We start from the raw sequence: 24222 nt of genomic DNA, 5'->3' as shown, positions 1-24222 counted from the left end.
GGGAATTCTTCGATAAGTGTGATTATGGATCTTTTCAGAGTGAGATGTTCAAGGTAACGAGACCAAATTTTAAATGTGCACACTATATTATTGGAATTTTTGCGGAGGAAATGTTTCGAATTTTGCTCGTGCACCCAAATAATTATTGTTTTCTTGAGAGTAAAACCGGAAACATTTTTTTTTTCAAACTGGCCAAACTATTATTTAGTTTTCATTAAAAAAAAAAAAAAAAATCATTTCGTTCACACAATCACAGTATATTGTAGTTCAGTTTCGTAGACAGTACTTTTTTCAAGTAGGGATTTCATGATATCTGAATGTTATTCGAGATCCATATTCGGATATTTTAAGTACGAACCTGAAATTTCGATGACGTTAACGAAGTGTGATAATTAATTTCAGTAGCAAAATTATTTTGAAACAATGTACGCTTTTTCTGACAAAGCAGTGTTATCTTAAGTACTATGCAAGTTTACACATCCTTTTCTTGACATTTTTACCATAATCTTTCTGTTGTTTCTGGAAAAAGTTAAAAGGTCCAAGGGGAAGCTCTGTTTAAAGAAACATTAACTGAATCACAGTGTGTGTGTATATATAAATCAAGTTGTATCCATATTAAAGGTAAAATAAGTGTTGATCTTTTTTTTTTTCTTTCTTTCTACCTAGGCTGCTGTGGTGATAAGTCAAGGTGCTGCCCGTCATAAGTTACACTTCCTAATTGGGGACCAAGTATTACCATATAACATGACAGTATACCAAGCAGTGCGTCAGTATAGCAATGCCGGTAACGATCAGTCAGAGACAGATACAGACAATGAAGCACCACTAGGAAATGCAGGCATCTGGGTACAAACACATACTATTTATTATAGGTAAGTTAGTATTGTGTCGTAAACAAGTAGCGCTAAATACATATATTTTTTTTTTTTTTTCATTAAAATTATTCATTTCTTGTGTTTAAATTAAGTAGAAAAATTCAGAAACTTCTTTCGTAATAAGAATAACAGGTACTCAAGTATTTAAATATCTGCTCTTTGTAGGAATTCAGATTTGGTTTGGCGGATGTAATCTCTGTATACGACAGTAAATGTGAGGTTGTACATTGAAAAATTCATCTGTCAAAATTTGTCAACCATTAGTAGTTTTGTTGTTAGTTATTTTGAAAAATAATCATGTTTACTTACGGACGCTATAAGGTACGTTAGATATATTCTTACTTTATATTCATTGTTAGATATGGAGGCACGGTGGCTCAGTGGTAGAGCGCTCACCTCCGGTGCTTGGGGTCCCTGGCTCGATCCCAGCTCGCGTCGTGTGGACTTTGTGGTAGACAAACACAGTGCTCATGGTTTTTTTTCGGAGTTCTCCCGTTTCCACCCACTTTCTTCATTTCACTCATCTCTCACCATCACCGTCTCCTTTAGCCTAACCGGCATAATCGTGGGACGTAAAACTTAAAGATTTCCTTTCATTTCATTGTTAGATATTTGTTATTATATACACAAATAAATACCCCAAAGTGAATATAGAATGTTATTTGTGTATTTTGTTACTTAAATGTCATTCTGGCTTGATTTACTACGAGGCGGGATCAGAAACTATGGTTAGAAGGCCGATATATCTGGAATTTCGTCTGTTATAAGGGACTGAGAAGTGTACGGTAATTTTAATACATGGAGTTGGCACCTGTGCAGTTTCAGCCACCTGCCATCTACGTCACTAGTTGTTTGTAAACACTAGTAGATGTAAACACTGTACGGCAACTCGTTTGAAAAATGGTCTCGCGAAAAAGTCCACGAAGTTATTCGATTTCATTGGGCGAAACATGTAACTACGGCTGAAATTTACCGTCAGCTGGTAGAGGTTTACGGAGAGACTGTAATGTTTCGTCGGCATGTCGCAGAATGGTGTCGAAAGTTTGCGGCTGGTAGAGAAAACGTCACCGACGAGAAGCGCAGTGGCCGACCAGCACAACGTCAACTCAACAGACATGAACACAGCTCACATAGAGGAGGTGATTCAGAACAACAGAAGAATCACGTTACGGCATGTGATGGCAGAATTGGCAATATCGTTCAGAAGCGTTCGTCACATTGTGCATGATATTGTGCAGTACGCATTAGATGAGGAGGTGAAATACTTCGTGACAGAGTGGCTGAACACGCAATTATAGGATTTTTACCACGAGGGAATCTTCAAACTCATCCCACGATGCGACAAGAGCACCAACCTAGGGGGCCGCGGTGGCTCAGTGGTAGAGCGTTCACCTCTAGGTTCGATCCCAGCCCCCGTCAAGTGAACTTTGTGGTGGACAAACACCGTGTGCGTGGGTTTCCTCGGGATTCTCCCGTTTCCTCCCACTTCCTTTACTCCACCATTTCATTCATTTCTCATAATCACCGTCTCCTGTAGCGTAGCCGGCATAACCGTGGGACGTAAAACTCAAAGATTTCATTTCATTTTTCAAGTGCCTCAACCGATATGAAGACTCAAAAATAACCAAATCTTTATATTCATAATGTACTATCTATTGGCTATATTGTTATATGAAATAATATGTACACGTTTCACTGCAGCCTTTGTAACCTTACTTTCTGATCACCCCTCGTAGTTTGTTAACCGTCAATAAAGCTAAGTAAGTTCTATTCATAAAAAATAATATTTGTTACAGGCCAGTTCCAGAGGATGAACCAAATCAGAGTAGTAAACCAGGTTCTAGTTCAAGTGGACGAGGGAAAGGTAAAGGAACCAGCAATAAAAACAGCCCAAGGAGGAAAGGAGACGAGCTTTGGAATGGTAAGTGCGGCAAATAGATAATTGAAAATTTGTGCTACTGTTACATTGTTGTCTAGACTGATTTAGAAGTAATTAACGTTATAACTACGAAAGTTTTTCTAAGATCGGGAGGGGAAATTGGGTGATTTTACAAGTCTTGCGATAATTGGATTGGCCATTGTTAGTATCTTCGTAACGAGAAGCCAGACTGCGGTATAATTGTTTGTAATTAAAATTAAATAGCCACCTTTGTAAATCTCAGAAGCCTAGTTAAGTCATTGTACCAATTTGGTGGCCCCGCGTAGCGGTCCCGGGTTCGATTCCTGGTGGGGACACTCGGTCGACAGTATAAAAGCTTTGTCAGGCCAGCCACCCTGAGTGAAGATTTCCTGGGTTTTCCTTATTCAGACCAGGCAAATGCCGGGATGTTACCTAACATACAGGTCCCAGGCCTCTTCTTTTCCCTTTCCTCGGATAGTGTAATCGCCGAGGGACATCATCCTTCATACGTGACGGGCTAACATGACTATAGATGCCGAAAGCCCAGAAATCTAATTCCTAATTCTGTATCTAATTTAAAAAGTATTGGAAGAAACCTAAAAATGTTGATCAATATTTTGACTAAACAATACTTTACGTATTTATGTAGAAGAGTTTTCTCATTTTCTCTTTTTCATCCCTTCCGTCTCCTTTAGCCTAACCGGCATAACCGTGGGACGTAAAACTCAAAGATTTCATTTCATTTTCATTTTTCTTTTTCATCCCTATCGTAATAACACTTGCCTATCAAATTGGTAAACAGTAAGTAGATTGAATTATTATGCATATAAAACGTGAAGGTCTGAATTACGAATAAATAGCAAATATGATCTTTATTCTATAAATTAAGACGGTTAAATTAATGATTATAATTAAATATTTCAGTACACAGAAGAGCAGTTTTAAGGAGCCACAGTGGCTCAGTGGTAGAGGATTCATCTCTGGTGCGTGGAGTCCCTGTTTCGATTTCAGCCTGCGCCATGTGAACTTTGGGTGAACAAACACTGTGCATGGTTTTCTCGAGTTCTTGCGTTTCCTCCCATTTTTCTTATTCTACCATATCATCCATCCCATGATCTTCGTTTCTTTAGTCTTGTTGCATATAGTCGTGGAACGTTAAAATTTAAACAGGTATCCCTGTTCTTATGTTGATCATAATGGCCGCCTCTTGTTTTTCTTGTATTATTTGGTAATTAAATGTGATCACCTCACTATAGGTAACGAATTTTATTCCCGGTATCAGCTTCAAATTGAATTTTCTTTAGGTTTTAGTACATATAGGACGATACCATCAATAGAAACCCAGTTTCTCTTGCCCCAATAATGCTTCCGATGAATAGTATTGAGAGATACCCTAATACCTTAGAGACAGTGAAATCTATGAAAGAAAATAGTAGTGTTAGTTTCGTTGTACGCAGTTGAAATTTTTACCGCATTGTTCTTTAGTTTATTAGTTAACATCAAACGAAAAAGTGAGTATCTTGTATTTCAGAGGGAGTGGTGCCAGCAGCACATTCTCCTTTGGAGCCTTTCCTCAAGACTCAGCTCCCTGAGACGGTGACAATTCAAGATGCCTCGCTGGAAGTTCTCTGCTTGCTTCGTGTTTTACATGCATTGAACCGCTACTGGGGATCCTTATATTCAGTTGCTGAGTATGCACCTATTTTGAATCAACAGGTAAAGACATTCTAATAATTTCAGTCTAAATATGAACACTGCCTAGGTTAAGGTCAATTGTGTATTTAACAGGAGAAAGATATTGTTAGTGGAGACTTACAAGGTTCCAGTTCCAGTAAATGTGACATATTAATGTTACGAAAGCCAATTAGAAGTGGATCCATTATTTGTAGCTGAGGATGTCGTCAAAACAAAGGAATCCCGAAGCTAGAATGGAAAATGAATTAATAATGAAATACTAACCTTGAACTCTACTTTAGCGCCCGTTTTATTAATTGTATACATTTCGATGCCTCGTAGTTGTTAGGGAATTTTTACATTGGTTCGTATCTCATTTAATGATAAATTTTCTGGCCTTAGAAAAAAAGCACTATCATACTTCATTAACAACGTGAGCATCATACCTTCCATTGGAGATGTCTTGCAATGGAAAATAAATTATTCACCAAAAAATACTGAAAGCAAAATCATATACATTAAGTAAAAGAAAAGTTACTGTATAATTGTTTTTCTGCTAAATACTTTATCAGATAGGAAGGGGAAGGAGGAAGTATTATAAGATGAAGTACGTAGGTTCCAAGTGGGCGCTGCGTTGGAATGCAGTCACGTGATACTGATGCTAGGGTGAAGGCGGAGAGAGAGTATGTAGTAAAGGAAGAACTATCTACTTTCTCCACTTTCAATCTGGCAACATTAACACATGGCTACATTCTAGTATGGAGCCCAAATGGATGCTTCACTACTGTTGTATTTAAATCTTTTGGTTTCCTTCCCTTCGTGTCTGACGAGACAGTTAGCGAAAGGGCTTACAGTATATCGCTCTTTTAATAGAAATGTTACAGAATTCGAAAATGACCCTTTTTTTAGGGACGATGTTGAAAATAATACTAAAGGCTATAAAAAATTTGGTGTAAAAATAACACCGCAGGTGCAGGTACATATGTCCCCCGAGAGAAATCGTGTTATTTATCCCCAAATCACTCGCCTGAAAAGTTGATTTGTTGAATTGTCACTTTTCTATATTAAATGAAGAATATTTCACGAAGCATCCGTTAAAAGCAAACTCAAGTATACACTTTCGAAGTATTCGTTGCTCCATCATCGGCACTCCAAATGAAACTTTTTCCGGTGGGGGCACTCAGTCGAAAAAGTGTAAAAGCTTTTTCAGGCCAGCCATCCTGAATGAGGTTTTCCTTATTCACACCAGTCAAATGCCGAAGTGGTACCTAAATTATAGGTCCCAGGCCACTTCTTTCCTTCCTTTTGTCTGGATAGTGTGTTCGCCGAGAGACGTCATCCCTCATACGTGACGGGCTAAATGGCCATAGATGCCCCAAGCCCAGAAATCTAAATCCTGAATCCAAATGAAAACTTGCTGCTGCATAAATGACATGACATGAATTTCTGTTGTTACCAATCATGTGGATTGATTAGTAGACTTAAAAAATGTTAATAATTATTTCCCTTCTCTTCCAAAAATTTATGTAACCAAAAACTTCTTGATACTTACTTCTGTTGAATCAAAATAATAATCTTCCTTAAACTGTGATATGTTAAATAACTTTTAACACTAAAGTATACGTAGATAAACTAACTTCAGAATGATTAAAAATAAATTGTACTGGTTGTGTGATAAGAATTTGTAGAAGGAACTGATTAATAACTTCCACTATTCTATAGAATTCAAGACATTCGTATTGTCTTGGCTAGTACAGGAGTTTTCAATTCGATCTGGGAAATTTTGTACAAGTAATTAAGTTCGTGAAAAAAACCAGTAGAACACTAAATAATAATAATAATAATAATAATAATAATAATAATAATAATAATAATAATAATAATAACTTGTATAGCAGAATGCAGAAACCTTCTCTGTTCGGTCTTCGCAACTCACCTTCCATTCCAGATTAACTCCGAGATTAGATTTCGGGTGTGGGCAGTCTTTGATATATGCTATTACGTAGGTTTATTTTACTTGAACAACCTCGTTACTTATATCCTTTTTTCTGTTGCGTCAAACAAGTCTACAGATGATTTATGACTTATCGCTGTACATAAAAATCGGATTGCTTAGATATATTAAGGTAAGAAATGTTTATTTTCATGTACAGTCCTGGACACACTGCCAGATTATAATAGCATATTTTATTCTTTTAGGAATTTGTAAACAGCAAAGTAGCAGCCAAAGCTAGTCGACAGTTACAGGATCCTTTGGTGATAATGACTGGAAATCTACCATCATGGCTTCAACAAATAGCTACAGTGTGGTATGTATTATTTATTACATCTGAAATAATTGCATCTTAATGTAAAATTACTTATCTAGAAGAATTATAGACAACACTGAAGTACACTTTCTTTTATATAAATACAGGGTGGGACAGTCAAACCTTCCTTTTTTTAAATGATTGTAAAAGCAAACTGGAATTTTTTCCCATTTATTGCATCAAATGATAAGAGCAAATGAAAAGTGGGAGTTAGTGTGCAAGCCAAAAAATAGTAAACTTTTCAGTTGTTTTCGAATGTGACTCTATACAAAAAAAATAGTCCACTTTTGGGCCAGATAGACCTTGAGTACTTCTTGTCACCTCTCCACAATCTCAGGTGTCCTAACATTTCGTATATTACCACCTGTTCTTTTAGTTATGAATCTAACCAGGAATGACTGACTACCTTTACTGACACGAGGAGCACGAGGGTCAGACGAAACTGTCGGTGGGATGCACGTTGTGTACGTACGTAGCTTTTACCATGTTCACCAGTTTTAGTGGTGCATGGATTATCATCAAACTTCCCGGTATATAGAACATCAAATTCAAAGCCTACTCACCCCAGCGTACGCGCCTTTGGCGTGGGAGACCCGTGTTCGATTCCCGGCGGGAACTCCCGTTTGATATAGTCTCCCTGCTGAAAGGGACGTTAAACTCCAAATCAACTCAACAACTCCAGCGCATCCGCATCTTAAAAAAGGAGGCCTCGACTGCCCTACCCTGTGTAACCTATTTAGTTATATACACAATTCTGCCTTTTTATCTTGCCCATCCCATATTTAAATGTTTTGTTCTCTCAACTGCAGTCACGCTTGCAACGAAGATCTAAAAGAGATAAAGAATACATCTTTGTTTGGAACAAACCTCTCTATGAATATGAGTACACTCAAAGTGGAGTAAGTGGCCAGTCCTTTTTGAACAAGACTGCCTGTCGGTTATGAGCGGAATATTAATATTTCATTTTCTGATATTTCAGTATGAACATGTAGTACTATATCCAAATCAGGAAAATAATCAATATATAAATAAACACCACCTCACGTCTTCATATATATATATATATATACGTGTTAAAGTTTACAATAATAATTACTCACTTAAATAATGTTCCTTTTATATAATGTGAAGTCTTTCATATACACAAGTAGGGAATTTTCGTGTTTCCTTAAACAAGGTTATAAACGGCGACCAGAAATGCACAGCATTCTATTTTCGAATGTCTTCTTTAAGACTATTGTACTTAAAAAGAAAACGTATCCGTTAATTATTTTGACTTTTCGTTGATAGGAGCATTTTCCAATTTAAGGTTTATCTTTCTCTTTCAAAATTCTGTGAGAAGTACATAATTATGGCAGTATGACTTTTTTTTCATTTAATCGAATATCTGTGGAACCAATGGTGGCCAAAATAGAGAGATTTAATTGTATGATGGCTGAATATTGCGTGGTTATATTATCTGTTTCATATCAATGTAAGTACAATTCTTATTTTCCGTCCCGGTTTCGCTTCAAACATGTTAACCTTTTTTGAAAAAAGGATATAGTGTTTTAACAAAAAATGATGCCACTGGTATAACAACCTCATAAAATTCAGCATTAAATCCGCCTCAATATAACTTTTGTACTTGTGTATTTCATGATGTTTGGAGACAATTGCTAGGGTATAATAATGGTAATAGGCAGGGTCATAAGTAAGGGTATATCCTAGGGTGTCCGAACCCCATCCCTACTTTTCTGTACATTTAGTCTAATTTTAGGTGTTATTTTTCAGTTTATCCTCATATTAAATTTCGATTTTGCCTTCCGAAATAAATTCTTACGTACGTGCCTAGTGATAGGTGATTCTTTTTATAGCCAACTTTTTAATCTGATGAGCCGCGATGGCTTATTGGTAGAGCGTTCATCTCTGGTGCATGGAGTCTTCGGTTCGATTCCAGCTCGCGTCAAGTGAGCTTTGTGGGACAAACACAGTGTGCGTGGATTTTCTCGGGTTTTTCCCATTTCCTCCCACTTCTTCATTCTGCCATTTTTACCATTTCATTCATTTCTCATAATCACTGTCTCCTTTAGCCTAGCCGGCATATTCGTGGAACGTAAAGCTTAAAAGATTTCATTTCGTTGTTCTTAATCTGATGAATTTGGTTTCTATTTCGATAGGAGCACAATTTCTGTTATTCCATAGGACATATTACGGGAATTACAAAAAAAAAAAAAAAAAAAAAAATATCAATAAAGGCTTGGTTCTCATGCTCTGTTTTGGAAGGTTATACTGAGTCTTTCGCAAAAGACAAGTGTAAACACCAGCACTTGCTGGCGTATGAGGAGAAATAAAAATATGTTTCAGGAAACTAGATTTAGGAAGGGGGGGGGTGATAGTAGAGAAAATCGGGCATTTCACAGAAAAACATGATTACTAAAATTGAAGAAAATATTGGTAGCATCATGGACAGGATTTATTAAAATAGTGTGTATCTCTGTATGTATCTGAAACATGGACTCTTGAAAAAGCAAGAATAATAAAATTCGAGGCGTTCAAGATCATAATTATGAAAAGACTACACCTGTCGTGAACAGCGGAGAAGGATTCGAGACTTATTGAAAGAAGCAAACTAACACAGATGTGTAAAGAAAATAGACGAAACCAAATACCTTCTTTTATTTTAATTCCAACTATCAGAATACCCGTTCTTCGCACGGGGAGAATAGTTTCAATTTGGATATAAAGAGGAATAGAGGCTGAGTTTGGATTTGAAAGCCATCAGAAATGTCACTGTTTATCTCAGTGACGCCGAAAACTGTTGATTCGGCACTAATATCGGTCATTTTTATATATATCTCCCTGCCCCAAGTTGCGGGACTGAATTTGAATTTAAACAGCATCGGAAGTGTGATTGTTCATCTCAACAACCTCGAAAACTATGGATTCGACACTAATATCGGTTAATTGTGGTCATTTTGAAATATCGCCTCTCCCCTGAGTCTTACCTTCCCCTCCCCCAACAAGGCCCGAACCTCATCTATGTTGAAAATTTGATCGAGATCGGTCGGGTGGTTCAAGAGATACAAAGTCACAAACATAATGACTTTCAATTTTATATACTGGATATAGTTCCAATGGAATCTTGAACATAAGACAGATGCATTTTGGCAACGGTAGAGAAAAAGAAATAATAGTATGATTGTCCATTTTAATTTGCTATTCAGTATAGTTAATATATCGCTGGAAGGAATAACGGGACGTGGAAGATCCATGAATAGAGTATCAGGATGAAATCAGAAAGGAACAATCATATCACTGTTCAAGTACTGTAAACACACGGAAAATTTAATCCTTTTGTAGTGACCACCAACCGTTGATTGAGGAGAGAAGTAGAAGTAGTAATGTATATTGGAAATACTTATTCTTTTTATGTTGAAGTAGATTTGTTTCAGGCACGGTCTTTTTTCTATGAAGGGAAAACACATTATTAGCTGTAAGTTGTCAATTTATTTCTCTCTTTTTCAGCCCATTCTTGTTCCCGTTTGAAACAAGGCAGTTGCTGTTCTATGTGACGTCATTTGATCGTGATCGAGCCCTTCAGCGTTTACTGGACTCCACCCCGGAATTAACCAGCTCTGACAGTCAGGAAAGAGTAACCCCACGATTAGATAGAAGAAAACGTACAATATCTCGGGATGACATATTAAAGCAGGCCGAGCAAGTCATTCAAGACGTTGCATCATCACGTGCTCTGCTGGAGGTTCAGTATGAAAATGAAGTAAGTTAATTTGAGTCCTAGTTATTAGAGTGAAGATTACGTTTTACTTTTGTAAATATTATCTGGTTTTCAATTAAGTTCACAGTTTTGTGTGTGTGTTTTAAGAGCTGTTATTATAATTGAATGGATAATAAGTTCCTCGGTTTTGCTTTTTATCTGTGACTCTATTTGGATTTCGTACGCTTCGAAAAAAAAAAATCTTTTAAATGTACGAGGTGTGATAAAAAAAAATACGGTGAATAATTTAATTTGAAACAAAGTAATAAGCTTGCATGGAATTTGATTTAATCTCCTTTAAAGTATTGTGTTTGTCTAGCAGTGCACTTATCCCAACGTTGAATCCATGACTGGAAGCATTTCTGGAAGGCTTCTTTTCGAAGAGCATTCAGCTGCTCTGTCGTGGCCCTCTCAGTGTCAGGAATGGTGTCAAAACGTCTTCCTTTAAGCACGGTTTTAATTTTTGGGAAGAGCCAGAAGTTGCATGGTGCTATATCTGGAGAGCACAGCAAATGTACAGACAGAAATATTTTTTCGACCAAAAACTCACGGAAAAAAAGCAAGGTGTGCCACGGCGCGTTTTCGTGGTAATGAAGGAAACAGTCTGCCCATTTAATCGTCTGTTAAAATTCTTTTCACGTACTCATAAGAGATGTTTAGTTCTTCGGAAAGCTCTCGAATAGTCATTCGCCTGTTTCAGCAAATCATTTTTTGCCATTTTTCGTACGTTTTCATCTGTTTTTGATGTCGAAGGACGTCTCGATCGTTGCACGTTTTCAACCGACTCCTTGCCGGTTTTGAATCGCTCATACCACTTGTAAACAGTCTTGAGTACCACCGCTTCATCACCATACTTTGATTTTGACATTTCTTGAGCTTCTTTGGCATTTTTTAAAGCTTAGAACAAAACTTAATGTTGGCACGCGACAAATACTTTTTAACATGTCCTCACTCTTTTGCTTGTGGAAGCCAACTAACATGTCACAACTCGTTCAAACTCAACACTGGCTGTACCAAAGGTTTAAGCTACCGAGCTTACTAGTTGAAATGGATACAACATCGACAGATGGTACTGGGCAACTACATTCACCATATTTTTTGAACACACTTTGTACTTCAAATTGGTATGTTTTTCAACCAAATATTTTGGAAGTAGAGTTTGAGAGCTGTAAGTGAGAAGTGATATAGTCCTATTTTAAAAACTATGCAATATCCTAAACAAATTGTATTTATAATTAGTCTTCGTTTAAATTTTATTTTTTTTTTCTGTTTTTAGTGTAAATTATTTTTATGACTTACTGAAGAACAACAACAACAAAAAAAAAAAAAAAAAAAAAAAAAAAAAAAAAAAAAAAGAGGCCCGGATCAATTCACAGAAAATCTTAATTTCTGATAAATAAGTCGCTTCTAGTATTTGCCATAAAAAATTGTGAAAATTAAAAGCACGTTAGAGTACTAGTATGGAATCTTTATATCATTACAATATTTGAGGTCTCGATGTTCAGGGATTGAGAGCCCATTTCCGTATGAGCTTACTTTCATGAGACTTGTATTCGTATTTCCTTCTCTGTTAAATTTTCGAGGATTATTTATAATGCTTTTCTAATTTCCTTTGTTTTACAGGTGGGCACAGGGCTTGGACCAACGTTGGAATTTTACGCGTTAGTATCTCGTGAGCTTCAGAAGGCTGATCTTGACCTCTGGTTGGGAGAACGCGTCTCAAACAACGAGAATCAAGAGGATACTGTATATATTCATTCTCCTGTCGGATTGTTCGCGGCACCTCTTGCTCGGAACACAAAAGTTGCACAGGTGGTGCGAGTGAAGAGCAAGTTCAGATTTTTGGGAAAATTCATGGCCAAAGCTGTTATGGACTCGCGCATGGTAAATATTTTAAATCCCTTTATTTCATGATGATTTAAGTCTGTTGCGTATGCACCCTTTAATAGCCATTTCGTGTAGTTTAACGAGGTAATTTTCTAAAACGAACAAATACCACTTTCCGTAGTTTTACCACTTCTGATATTGATAACTATATAGTGTTAAATTTATGTGGATTTCTCTCTGTTCATGTAAGATTACACGATGTTTATAGAAAATGTTATTCTTTTACAAACACGAAGGATAATATTTCAAGTTCCTTGCAGCCAATTGCAATATAGGTTGTATAAATTAGTTCTATTCAACCCATTGTTCCATGCTTTCCAAAATATTGGAAACCAAATAACATTTTGTTTGCATGATTGTTTTGTATAAAATATTTAGCGAAAAAAATACTCTTGTTTTCCACTGTTAACAGGGTGTCTACTGACCTGGAGTTCATTTTTGTACCTGGAAAATCTCGGAAAAGCGTGTTAACAACAAACCTGTATTTTTCTCAGTGTTATCTTTTTCACTACATATAACAGAAAAATCCTCTCTTAAAGGCTTATGTTTTGTATGTATGTTGAAGGCCACCACGGGGATACTTGAGCTCTATCACTGCTTCCACTTGCTTGTGACACTTCTTTGTTTTTCTTATTTTTTTACGCTTTCCTTTCCCGAGTTCCCATAGAACTTCTTTAGGTAGAGTTTCTGTCAATATTTTATGTGGTTGTTAGAAAACATTTTTTGCTGCAGCACAAATCCAGAAATCAAGGAAATACTGGAAAAGGAAATGTTACGAAAAAGTAAGGGACCAATCAGACAAAATTGTACTTAAATTGGAAATCAAGGAAAACTGGGATTATATTGTATGTAATCAACTCCAATCTTAACACATTTTTGTTACACAATTATTATACAAGGACAAAGTACTAAAGTAACCTAGGTAACTAGGATTGCTTCTTTCAGTTCAAGGACTTCCGAATGTTACCTTTGGGCCAGGCCTAGGCTGGTTCCAAAAAAGTTACTTGTGAATCCAGAATATTTTTGTTTTACAATTCGTTACTTCTCTATTTCTGTTCTGCTAGCCATTCCATCTTTATATGTGTAAATTTGTAAAAACTAAATAACTGGACATTCCCCATCCAAGAAAAATATGCAGCAACATGTAATCGTAAATTAACATGTGCCAAGAATGTAAATTAATACCTTTTATAAGTTCCTGGCGTAGTAAAAACAAAACGTTAAAAAGTTAATATTATCGAAGGATATGAAACACTCGTTAAAGGTGAGAACTCTGCTTGCTTTTGTCAGTTACTGCACATTTTTCTCAACTGGCCCTCTGATAGGGGATATTAACAATAACAACTTCTCTTTACTTAAAAAGGAAAATAATATAAATAGATTTGGAAAACCTAGAAAAAGCGTGGAATTTAAAAGCAAACATCTAGTTGACATCCTGGTTAAGAATGCAACTAAGATTTTACATATATGCGCGAACTGTTTAACAGTCAAAAATGAAATGAAATCTTTAAGTTTAACGTCCCACGTTTATGCCGGTTAGTCTAAAGGAAACGGTGATAATAAGGAATGAGTGAAATGGTGGAATGAAGAAAGTGGGAGGAAACGGGAGAACCCCGAGAAAACCCACGAGCACGGTGTTTGTCCACCACAAAATCCACACGGCGCGAGCTGGGATCGATCCAGGGACCCCAAGCACCGGAAGTGAACGCTCTACCACTGAGCCACCGCGCCCCACTGTTTAACAATCAATAACCCCTCACTAATGTTGACTGTTTTATTGCATAATAGTGTGCAAATATGACTCAATTTGTGAAATAAAAATTAATTATTGAGTATATATATATTATTTTGAAAGAATTTGTTACGTAAGTGAAAGCAAATATTGATTGTGCAGTTATGGCCCAAACTGTTGTGTTCATAATTAATAATTTTAAATCTTCCTCAGAGTACACTAATCACTTTCCCGTTTTATAGAACAAAATATTATAAAATAAATAGTAATTTATATGTATAAGGAAAGAACATTTGATTACGTCGTACGAGCTTGAATACAATATCACTAGGTCGAGAGAGTAACCAATTTTTCCTGATCCCATTTACGGATATCTCCAAATATTTTGAGTAAAGCCTACTAAGTTTATAGTTTGTAGAACGTGAGTAATTCAAAGGATCTTAACAGAATTTATACCATAGGACAGCGTGTATTAACTATGTAAAACAAATTAAATAGTCCCTTTATTATTAATTTTTTAACAATTACAGTCGATTTTTCTTTCTTGTTTTTCTTTAACGCCTGTTTTTAGTGATAGAGTAGCTGTCAAATATCTGACTTAATCGTTCATTTGCGTAATCTCTTTTTGAATGATTTGGAAGAAAAATAAGTATTCTGTTTAGCTATTTCAGACTTATATAATATTACAGTTGAATCATTAAAATATTGTTGATTGACTTTTGTTAATTTTCTCTTTCAGCTGGATTTGCCTTTTAGTTTAGCCTTTTACCGTTGGATATTAGGTCAAGAGAATTCACTCGGTCTGGGTGATCTGGCCCATGTGAATCCTGAAGTCCACCGAACACTGACTAAACTCCGCAATCTCGTTCGTCAGAAGGAAAAATTGGAAGCAGATAGTTCTCTGTCCCCAGCGGATCGGCGAGAGGCAATTGATCAGCTAAGTCTGGATGGCTGTTCCGTCGCTGATCTAGGTCTTGATTTCACTCTTCCCGGCTTTTCAAACATTGAATTACGACGTGGCGGCAAGGATATTAATGTTACCATTCATAACTTGGATCAGTATATAAAGGTAAAAATTTATTTTTTGAATTATTGAAGTATTCAGTTAAATTTATTGACTGGCATTACTGGTGTAATATGCAAACTGGAGTAATGTGTAATGTTTGAAATATAGTCTAAATATATTTTACTACACTAGCCAGTGCTTCACCGGACCAACCGAGCACTTTCGAAGGTGGTATTCTACGTCGCAGATTGTAACATTCAAATTCAGTGTAATTTCACCTCGGTTTGTTTTTAACATAAGGTAATTTGAGCTCGCCATGGGTTTTGAAGATCCATATTTATTCCGTTTGTTATTTATGTGTTGAAGGGACTACATGACACCACGACCACAGCGTATCGTAGCGCCACCTGTCCTTTATTCGGGGGGGAGGGGGCAGTGTCAAAATGACCTCATTATTGGTAACTTGAACAAAGAACATCCGATTTCTTCATTGCCAAAGCAACAGGCCCGCTGAAATCCATCAACAATTGTAGTTGATGTATGCAAATACAGTGATGCCCGTTAAGGATGTGTGTAGTTCGTGCGGGACTGATCAAGGAGTGTCGAACAATCACAGTGCGGAATGTGGTCAAACAAGTAAACATTTTTGTATAATGTATGAGGCATTGGACTACTGGAAAAAGGTGTGCTCAACATGGTTGCCGAAATTGCTATCCGAAGACCAAAAAGCCATGCAAATGGGCTCTGACCCATCTCCAGCGTTATCATGTGGAGGAGGATTAGTTCTAGAAACTCATAATCCTGGATGAAGAGATAATAGTTCACTTCATGAACCCAAGCAGTTACTGCTTCTCACTTGCATGGAAACATCTATCGTCTCCTCCTTCCAAGAAGTTGAAGAGCAGAATCATTGTCACAGTCTCCTAGGACTATAGAAGTGTACTGGTCATCGACATCTTGGAACGTAACGAAACTTTAAAAGATAATAGATATTACTACATCGCACTACATTGCAGCATGCCATGCAAAGGAAGCGACAGAGACTACTGTGGAACAGTGTCATTCTTTCGCGTAATAATACTCCTCCATACGTGGCACCCATTAGCAAGGACTGTCTGCAGCGTTACAGCTGGAAGATACTAAACACCGACCCTACAAGGCCTCCTTGTCCAGTATGGAGGAACACACATCCAAATAGAACAGGCAGTATGTAATGTCGTGACAACATGTGGCTTAATAATTGTGTTCTTCAAGTTTTTCCTCGATGGAATATTCGCATTGGTAGAGCAATGAACAACTTGCTTTGACCGTCAAGATCATTATGTTGTCATTAACAAACATGACGTCCTAGGTGTGGAGAAAAAAAAATGTTCTCGTACGGATAGTATTGACCTATTTTTTCAAACCAAGTATATTAAAAGTCAAGTCTTGGGAAACCGGTTTGTAATGTTTTCATTATTATTTATTTATTTATTTATTTATTTATTTATTCTCTCCCTACTCTTTTAAAATCTACACTGTGTCATCTTCTGTTGTTACTACTCGTTCATAGCAGGCCTTTCTATACTATTTCACATTAACCGCAAGTTTTTTTTTCAGTGAATTTTTAGTGGTCCTTAGCCCACCACACCCTTCTCTCTGATATTAATGGAGAACTTACGGTCGTGCGTTGCAAGAAGTCACCCGTGTTGAGGCATGTTCTAACTTGCTAGCACGACGGACTGTGGGTGTTAGCTCGTTCTGATCTGTGACATTGAGAACTGCTCGCAATGTCATTCTGGTGGAAAAGGGAATACTGAGCAAGTTTAAGCAAAAGCTTTGCACACGCTTTTGAATTCTGATCAATGTGTGGAGGAGGAAATTATTCCTGTACTGGGGGATGATTGTTCTCTTCGTACTATCATATTTAGGTGGTATCGGGAATTCCAGAGAAGGAATTCCATCCTCAAAGATGCTCCGTCAAAACCCCCAACTTCTCTGTTAAAGAGAATATCGGGTTCTGCCAAGATGATCCTCGAGATCTAAAGGTGTGTGTGATCTGTAGCCAGAATATATATTTGAATTTTCTCTCATCGGCAATTCATGCTATTCAGCATGACTATTCTCCCTTTGAACACGCCCTGCCTTATCTGACAAGCAGGTGGCATGTCGTCAGTAGCGTACGCAGAAATTTATTTCGGAAGAAGTCCAAATTCAATATGAGGGTATTTTATATTAAAATTCCTAAAATTAGACTAAATTTACACAAAAGTCGAAATTTCGGGGGGGGGGGGGAGGTCCGGACCCACCCCCTGCGTACGTCCTTGCATGTCGTATTCCATGGTACCACGAGATATACTCAAGGAGTTTGAAAATGGAATATCATGCTATCTTAAGAGCATGAAGACAGGGGATGTTCCCACTAAAACCTAGAACGAATACTAAATGTATGAAGATGAAACCACGCCCGTTTTTTGAAATTCACGATCTGTGAAGAAGAGAACAGTGCTGTCTTCTTCAGTGCCAGGGTAGTTGTGAAGCACATCAGTCCAATCAACACCGATCATACGGCATATACTGGATGACCGGCGGTGGAACATCCTCTCCACAGTTCAGCCCTCGGTCGATAGCACTGTTGAAGCTAAAAAGGTGGTGGTTTTCAAAGAGAAGGATACTGATGAGTCGCCCAGCTCGGAGGAAACGCGGAAGAGTTGGTTCAACGTCCATTTTTGAAGAGGGACCGCGGTGGCTCAGTGGTAGAGCGTTCACCTCTGGTGCATGTGGTCCTTGATTCGATCCGAGGTCGCGCCAAGTGAACTTTGTGGTGGACAAACATCATGTGCTTGGGTTTTCTCGGGGTTCTTCCGTTTCCTCCAACTCCATTCCACCATCTCGGAAAATTTCTCATCATCACCGTCTCTTCTACCCTAGCCGGCATAACCGTGGGACGTAAAACTTTTATCTTCGAAGAATCTGGAAGTGCATATTGTGTGTGTGGTGGAATTGTTTTGAAAGACTGAAGATTAAAGCCGTATTGCAGCCCTTCCTAATGATGTGTGTTTAGACTTTAAATTGGTCACGTCCTTATTCAGTCTCCAGCCTTATTCAGATCTGTAACCATCTGCATCTGTTATTTAATTTTCACAACTACCCTGGGGTTCCGATGGAAATAATTAACCTTCTTCGTTTCAGTTTTTGAAATGCGAATAGAATACTTAAGAAATTGGGAAAAATATTAATTATTTCCGTTGGATATAACTTGTTCATTGCGTATAATTACAAATTATAGTATTCTTTTGTATAAGTATTTCAGACGCCCAGTTACAACGTTTCTGATGTGACTCTACGTACTAAAATAAGTCAATAAGTTAATATATGGAAGTCGAAATTGACCTTTTCTGAATAACGGGCTCCTATAATTGTAATTATCTTTACAAGAAGCAGTGTTTGAAGACTTCAGAGAAAGGCTTACATTAACTAATAATACCCAATTTAGGGCCTTGGTAATAGTCCGAAAGCCACTATAGCAAGTATAGAATATAAGTTTCCCGAGGAAGGATATATCAATCAAGAAGGAACAAAATGCTTCCACATCATTTGAAATGTCTTGAACTGCGGCAGTCCTTAAAATTTTCTACACCACTTTCAGGAAAGCCAAGTTATTGTATTGTTATCTGTCTCAAAAGTGCATTTTTCCTTATTGAGAAACCCAGAACTTAAAAATTTAGCCGATTTCGACCTTTTCCATATTTACCTTGGGGGGAAAAAAATGTGCAGGAATGGGAAACGCCGTGTATAATACGTCACTGGGTTTCTCTCAAGCCAACAAATCTCAGTTATGGTTATAGCTCAGGTGATCTAAGGTGGAGAATCACCTTCAAGAGTGAAAATGTTTTGTGGTATGGAGAAGAACTCGGTAGTGTAGAGGTTTAATGCATCTGGACGTAAAGCCGAGAGAACGTTCGCTTTCTGGCTCATTTTTACACTTTCACTGCAAAGCTCAGTTCTTCCATTATTTCAAGAATCAATATTTCTCTATAGACTGTTTACGTCAATCAATCTTCGTTCATATATTAGTAAGGTATGCCAATCTCACGAAATATACCGGAATATTTCATTCACACCTATAATAATCACTGTTTTTCCTTTCAGTATTTTCTCATCATGTCTTTGAATGGCAGTATGATAGTTAATGACAAAATTCGTATCTGAACACGTGACAAATTTCCGCTTCCACACTTCCCAATATGTTCATATTTACGAAGAAGATTTGAAAAAAAATCTTATAAATATCAAACGGGTACAGTTTTTTTTTTTCTTATATTTTTCCTGTGTATTTATAGAAATAAATTTATCATTTCAGCTGGTCACCCACTGGTTTTTGTTGGAAGGTGTCTCTCGTCAATTGGAGTCGTTACGAGAAGGTTTTGAATTCGTGTTCCCATTAGCTCAGCTGCAGATGTTCTATCCAGAAGAGCTGGAGGCTGTGTTCTGTGGCTCGGCCCAGACTTCCGGTTGGGACGTGAAGACGCTGATGGAATGTTGTCGTCCGGATCATGGTTACACTGCAGATAGTCGTGCTATACGCTTTTTGTTTGAAATCTTAAGTACATACAATCATGAGGAGCAGCGGCAGTTCGTGCAGTTTGTTACTGGCTCACCTAGATTGCCCGTTGGGGGTAAGTCACTTTGTGTTCACCATTCATCACATTCTCCCAGCTAGACCGATTTACTGGCAGCTTATTGTCTGTGATCTATGCTTCTGTTTTGTTAAGTTTATTGTCGAGTAGTTAGAAATATTAATTAACCTAGTGTCCAAAATATGCATGTACATATAATATTGATTTATTATTAGGGGGGGGGGTCACAATGGCTCAGTGGTAGAGCGCTTACCTCTGGTGCGTGGGTTCCCTGGTTCGATTCCTGGCCAAGTAAGTTTGTGGTGGACAGCATCGTGTCCCTCCTCCCACATCCCTATTCCATTAATTCTTCCAACATCATTCACTTGGGCCTCGCCAAGTGAACTTTGTGGTGGACAAACACCGTGTGCGTGGGTTTTCTCGGGGTTCTCCCGTTTCCTCCCACTTTCTTCATTCCACCATTTCATTCATTACTCATAATCACCGTCTCCTTTAGCCTAACCGGCATAACCGTGGGACGTAAAACTCAAAGATTTCATTTCATTTCATTTATCATTCACTTGGTTTAATCATACATCTCTAGGCTAAAGGCTATAAACGTAGGACGTTAAACTGAAAAAGATTATTATTATTATTATTATTATTATTGTACGTCTAGAAACTTTCGCGTGCAATTTATGCCGCAGCTGCTCTAGAGCCGCACATGTGCACCGAGTAGTTGGACCCATGTGCAAGGCAGAGATGAGGATGTTAGAGTTGATAGAAGTGCAGACAATTCGTTTTGAGTTACGATAATGTTAAAGAAAATTGAAACATTCTCCACGTATGAAGACCGCATATCATACGACTTTTGAACATAGAGAATGTGTCAGCACTGAAATTCCCCATCGAACTGGTGAAGTATATGATGAACAGACCATGAATGCCTTAGTGATACGGAAATAGATCTGACAGTTCAATGAAGCGCAGAGAGATTTTGCCTGGGAAAGATTTCCCCATCCAATTAGCCAGATCTCATCTTGTCTGAGTATCATACGTTGTTGCTCCTGAAAACTTTCGTTTTCTGGTCACAATTGTCAAGATAACGATGCGGTCAGAACAAATGTGTTACCATTCGGTTATAATAGGTTTTCGATATGGGAATACAAAATATGGTATCTCCTTATGAAAACCATTTCAACAGGGATGACAATGAAACAGTCAAAGCCCTTACTTGAGTGCTTCTGGCCAACATAACTTACTTTCTGGATGATCTGCGTATTTAGTGTATTAGTCCATGTGTTGATAAACGGTTCAAGTCAAGATATTGACTAACATATTTTGTCTCTCTTTTTTCAGCTCAATGATTCCTTCGTTCAGTGGTTTGTTCTTGCCTTTTTCAGAAACCGTAGTGTAATGAAATTATATTATTTATTACTAGCTGTTCACATGTGAATTGTTTTAAGATAATGCATTTGCACAATCAAAAGAAGAAAGCTTAAAATTCGTAGTTCTTTTTAGTGAATGTTATGTATTTTAGTTGCAGACTAAAAACAAAAAGTACTTACTATACCTGGTAAAATCGGAAAATTTATTAATCAAACATGTAGAATGTTGTTTTTAAAAGTTTTCGGTACGAATTGTTCAAGAAACAATGCATGTGTAGGTAATATACACTCATACACACACAGTGATGTAGAATATTAAAGATAATTGACCCACTCCTTTATTACTATATTATTATTATTATTATTATTATTATTATTATTATTATTATTATTATTATTATTATTATTATTATTAATAATAATAATAATAATAATAATAATAATAATAATAATAATAATAACTAATTTGAAGTTAAAATTTTTTCTTCCTGATTAAGCGTATGATCTATGTGATGAAATGTTCAAGCTAAGTTGAAGAGGATTTGTAACTTGCGTAAATGAAATATATAATAGCAGTGAGTTTGGAGTGCGTATTTTAATTAACTTAACTGATAATGTTAGTATAACATTTTAAAGTAACTGAAACATATCGAGCAATAAGTGAAAATCATGCGGAGATATGACCATGTATGTACAGGGCGATTCAATAAACGGGAAATTTTGAAAGTTGTGTTGGCAGCAGTGGGCGTTTGGTAACACTGAATACCGTACGCCAGCTTGTCAACGACACCCTGCCATTTAGTTATCATGAATGCTTGGGGTAGTTCGCAATGTGCTTTCGCGATTAAAATTTTAGATATTCGGCTCAAGACAATCCTATGGAGCTAAACCAGTGTCTATTGCACAGCAACAAAGTTAACTGTGTGGTGTGCTATGCCATCATACGGTGTGATGGGCCCTTATTTTTTTGAGGACGAGAATGGCCATGCGATTATAAAGACATCCAATCTTTACATCGCCGTGCTTGAAACCTTTGTTGTGCAACAACTACAGAGATTTCCACACATTATTGACAGAGCTTGGATGCAACATGATGGATCAGCGTCCTACACAGCACGGGTATCGATGGCTGTTGTATGCCAGTTGTTTGGGGAACGTGTAATTTCGAAAAATAGTGATATTCAATGGTTCTCAGATCCCCTGATTTGTCAGCTTGTGATTTCTTTTTGTGAGATCATCTTAAAAGCAAAGTGTTCCTTAGTCGACCTGCTACAAGGGAAGAATTGAAAGTCAAAATCCGAGAAGCAATTGCAGAAATTCCAGTTGAGATGTTACGTCAAACCATGAACAATGTAACGAAGAGACTGCAGGAATGTTTGTGTAGAGAAGGAGTTCACGTCCAAGATGTCATTATTAAAGTACTCTTTGTATTCTAAAATGGCATTATTTTTACTCTTAAATGGGATAAATATCTTTTTAAACATTTGTTTTCTTGAAATTAGTTCATTTTCAAAAATTCCCGTTTTTTTGAATCATCCTGTACATACTATATAATTATTAAACTAATAATAATGCAATAGTTGTCAAAAATCATTCTGTAGTGTTTAGGTTGGTAGCGGTAAAGGTTCTTACACTATGCCCGATTAAAACTTTATTTCTCTAATCGAATTTGTTGAGAGATTTAAAAAAAAAAAAAAATCACGAATAAAGTATTATAATTCGTTCAGTGCAAAATAGTTAATTTTTCTCCCTCTCTTATTTCCAGGCTTTAAAAGTTTATCTCCTCCGCTGACTATCGTAAGGAAAACTCTGGAGCCGAACATGAACCCGGATGATTTCTTACCGTCAGTAATGACGTGTGTGAATTACCTGAAGCTGCCGGACTATTCGTCGATTGAAGTGATGCGTGAAAAACTGAATATCGCTGCCAAAGAAGGACAACATTCCTTCCACCTCTCCTAGTGCACCACCCTCAGTTGGGGAGGGGAGGGGGAGAGGGAGTGCCAAGTGATCACAATCCACAAAATGAAACTAGTCTTTCATCATTTTGCTTCATGCCGTTCTTGCATTGTTGGATGATTGAAGAGGGGGGAAAGGGAATGTGTGAAGAAGCAAATGTGTGAAATACTTTGCAACAACTTCAACAATGAAATGTTTTGTTGTTTAACAGTTTTTCTTCTTTTTTCTTGAGAAAGTTAGGTGTGTAATGTGTAATATGTGCAAACAAAAAAAAAAAAAAAAAAAAATATTAGTGCAAAGCAAAAGAACTGGATATTGTGCTACTGTGATGGCCTGCTGTTTTATTGTTTCCCCATTCTGTCATAGAGAATCCTTTGTTTGTGTGCCTGTGAGTGACTAAATAGCCTGGATGGTCATTTTTTTTTTTAAAGTAAACAAGTTGAAGGGAATAAAAACAGCAGCTTCCAGGAGCATGTTACAGAAACAGGTTCGAAATTTTTTTTTAGACAAATATTGTGATTGCGTTGTTAATATGTCTGATTAAAATAATCGAAGACTTAAAATACAGTCGAGTGGAGAGAGCAAGAGAGCGAGTAATTCTGTTCGGTTCCAGTATTCTGTACTGTACAGTAAAGGCAGTGCCTGTTATGATCCCTCGATTTTCTAATAAAGAATTGTGATATATCCTGTATGTAGAACATCTTTTTCTTTTTGTTTCTAGTATTAGCTCGAAACCATTTAATGCGCAGAAAGCAGAAGGAATATCCATTTTATTCGTCGAAAGAAGTTTGTCTCGTGGTTGGAAATAAATTTCAGAATAACTTGGAATTTTCACGAATACAATGCAGATTCACTACAAATGTAATACATATTTTCTATGGAATTCAGATTATTATGAACAATTATTTTATAGGTTTTGTAGGAAATATCGTGTAGTATTTGTCAATAAGTTAAAGATGCTTTGTGTGAGTGCACAATTTGTAACCTAGTAGACATCAGACATCAGTGCGACAGTTCCATTCGCCCGATTTCCAAAAAGATTGATCTCATTAATTATGGCTGTTTTGAGGCAAGATTTTTCTAAGTCCATCTTCGGGAACAGTAAACCAAAGATCCAGGTTCGAGTCTCCAAGCCAA

General features: G+C 37.1%; 1 protein-coding gene across 10 annotated transcripts in view; it reads left to right on the top strand.

Annotated features, from left to right (window-relative positions):
- The window catches only part of ctrip (E3 ubiquitin-protein ligase ctrip), a 117479-nt gene extending 93703 nt beyond the window's left edge, over positions 1-23776 (top strand). For all 10 annotated transcript variants that reach the window (XM_081769957.1, XM_081769963.1, XM_081769964.1 and 7 more), the window contains 9 exons: positions 667-872; positions 2672-2796; positions 4307-4491; positions 6649-6758; positions 10266-10518; positions 12139-12399; positions 14874-15203; positions 19483-19798; positions 22892-23776. In XM_081769957.1, the coding sequence (XP_081626083.1) occupies positions 667-872; positions 2672-2796; positions 4307-4491; positions 6649-6758; positions 10266-10518; positions 12139-12399; positions 14874-15203; positions 19483-19798; positions 22892-23088 (1983 nt within the window). In that variant the 3' untranslated portion in view covers positions 23089-23776. The remainder of the gene's footprint in view (positions 1-666; positions 873-2671; positions 2797-4306; positions 4492-6648; positions 6759-10265; positions 10519-12138; positions 12400-14873; positions 15204-19482; positions 19799-22891) is intronic.
- Positions 23777-24222: the final 446 nt, after the last annotated feature.

This window comes from Thermobia domestica, chromosome 8 (assembly GCF_964235325.1).
Source record: "Thermobia domestica chromosome 8, izTheDome1.hap1.1, whole genome shotgun sequence".
In the NCBI taxonomy this organism is placed as follows: domain Eukaryota; kingdom Metazoa; phylum Arthropoda; class Insecta; order Zygentoma; family Lepismatidae; genus Thermobia; species Thermobia domestica.
This window is presented reverse-complemented; position numbering and strand designations above follow the sequence as displayed.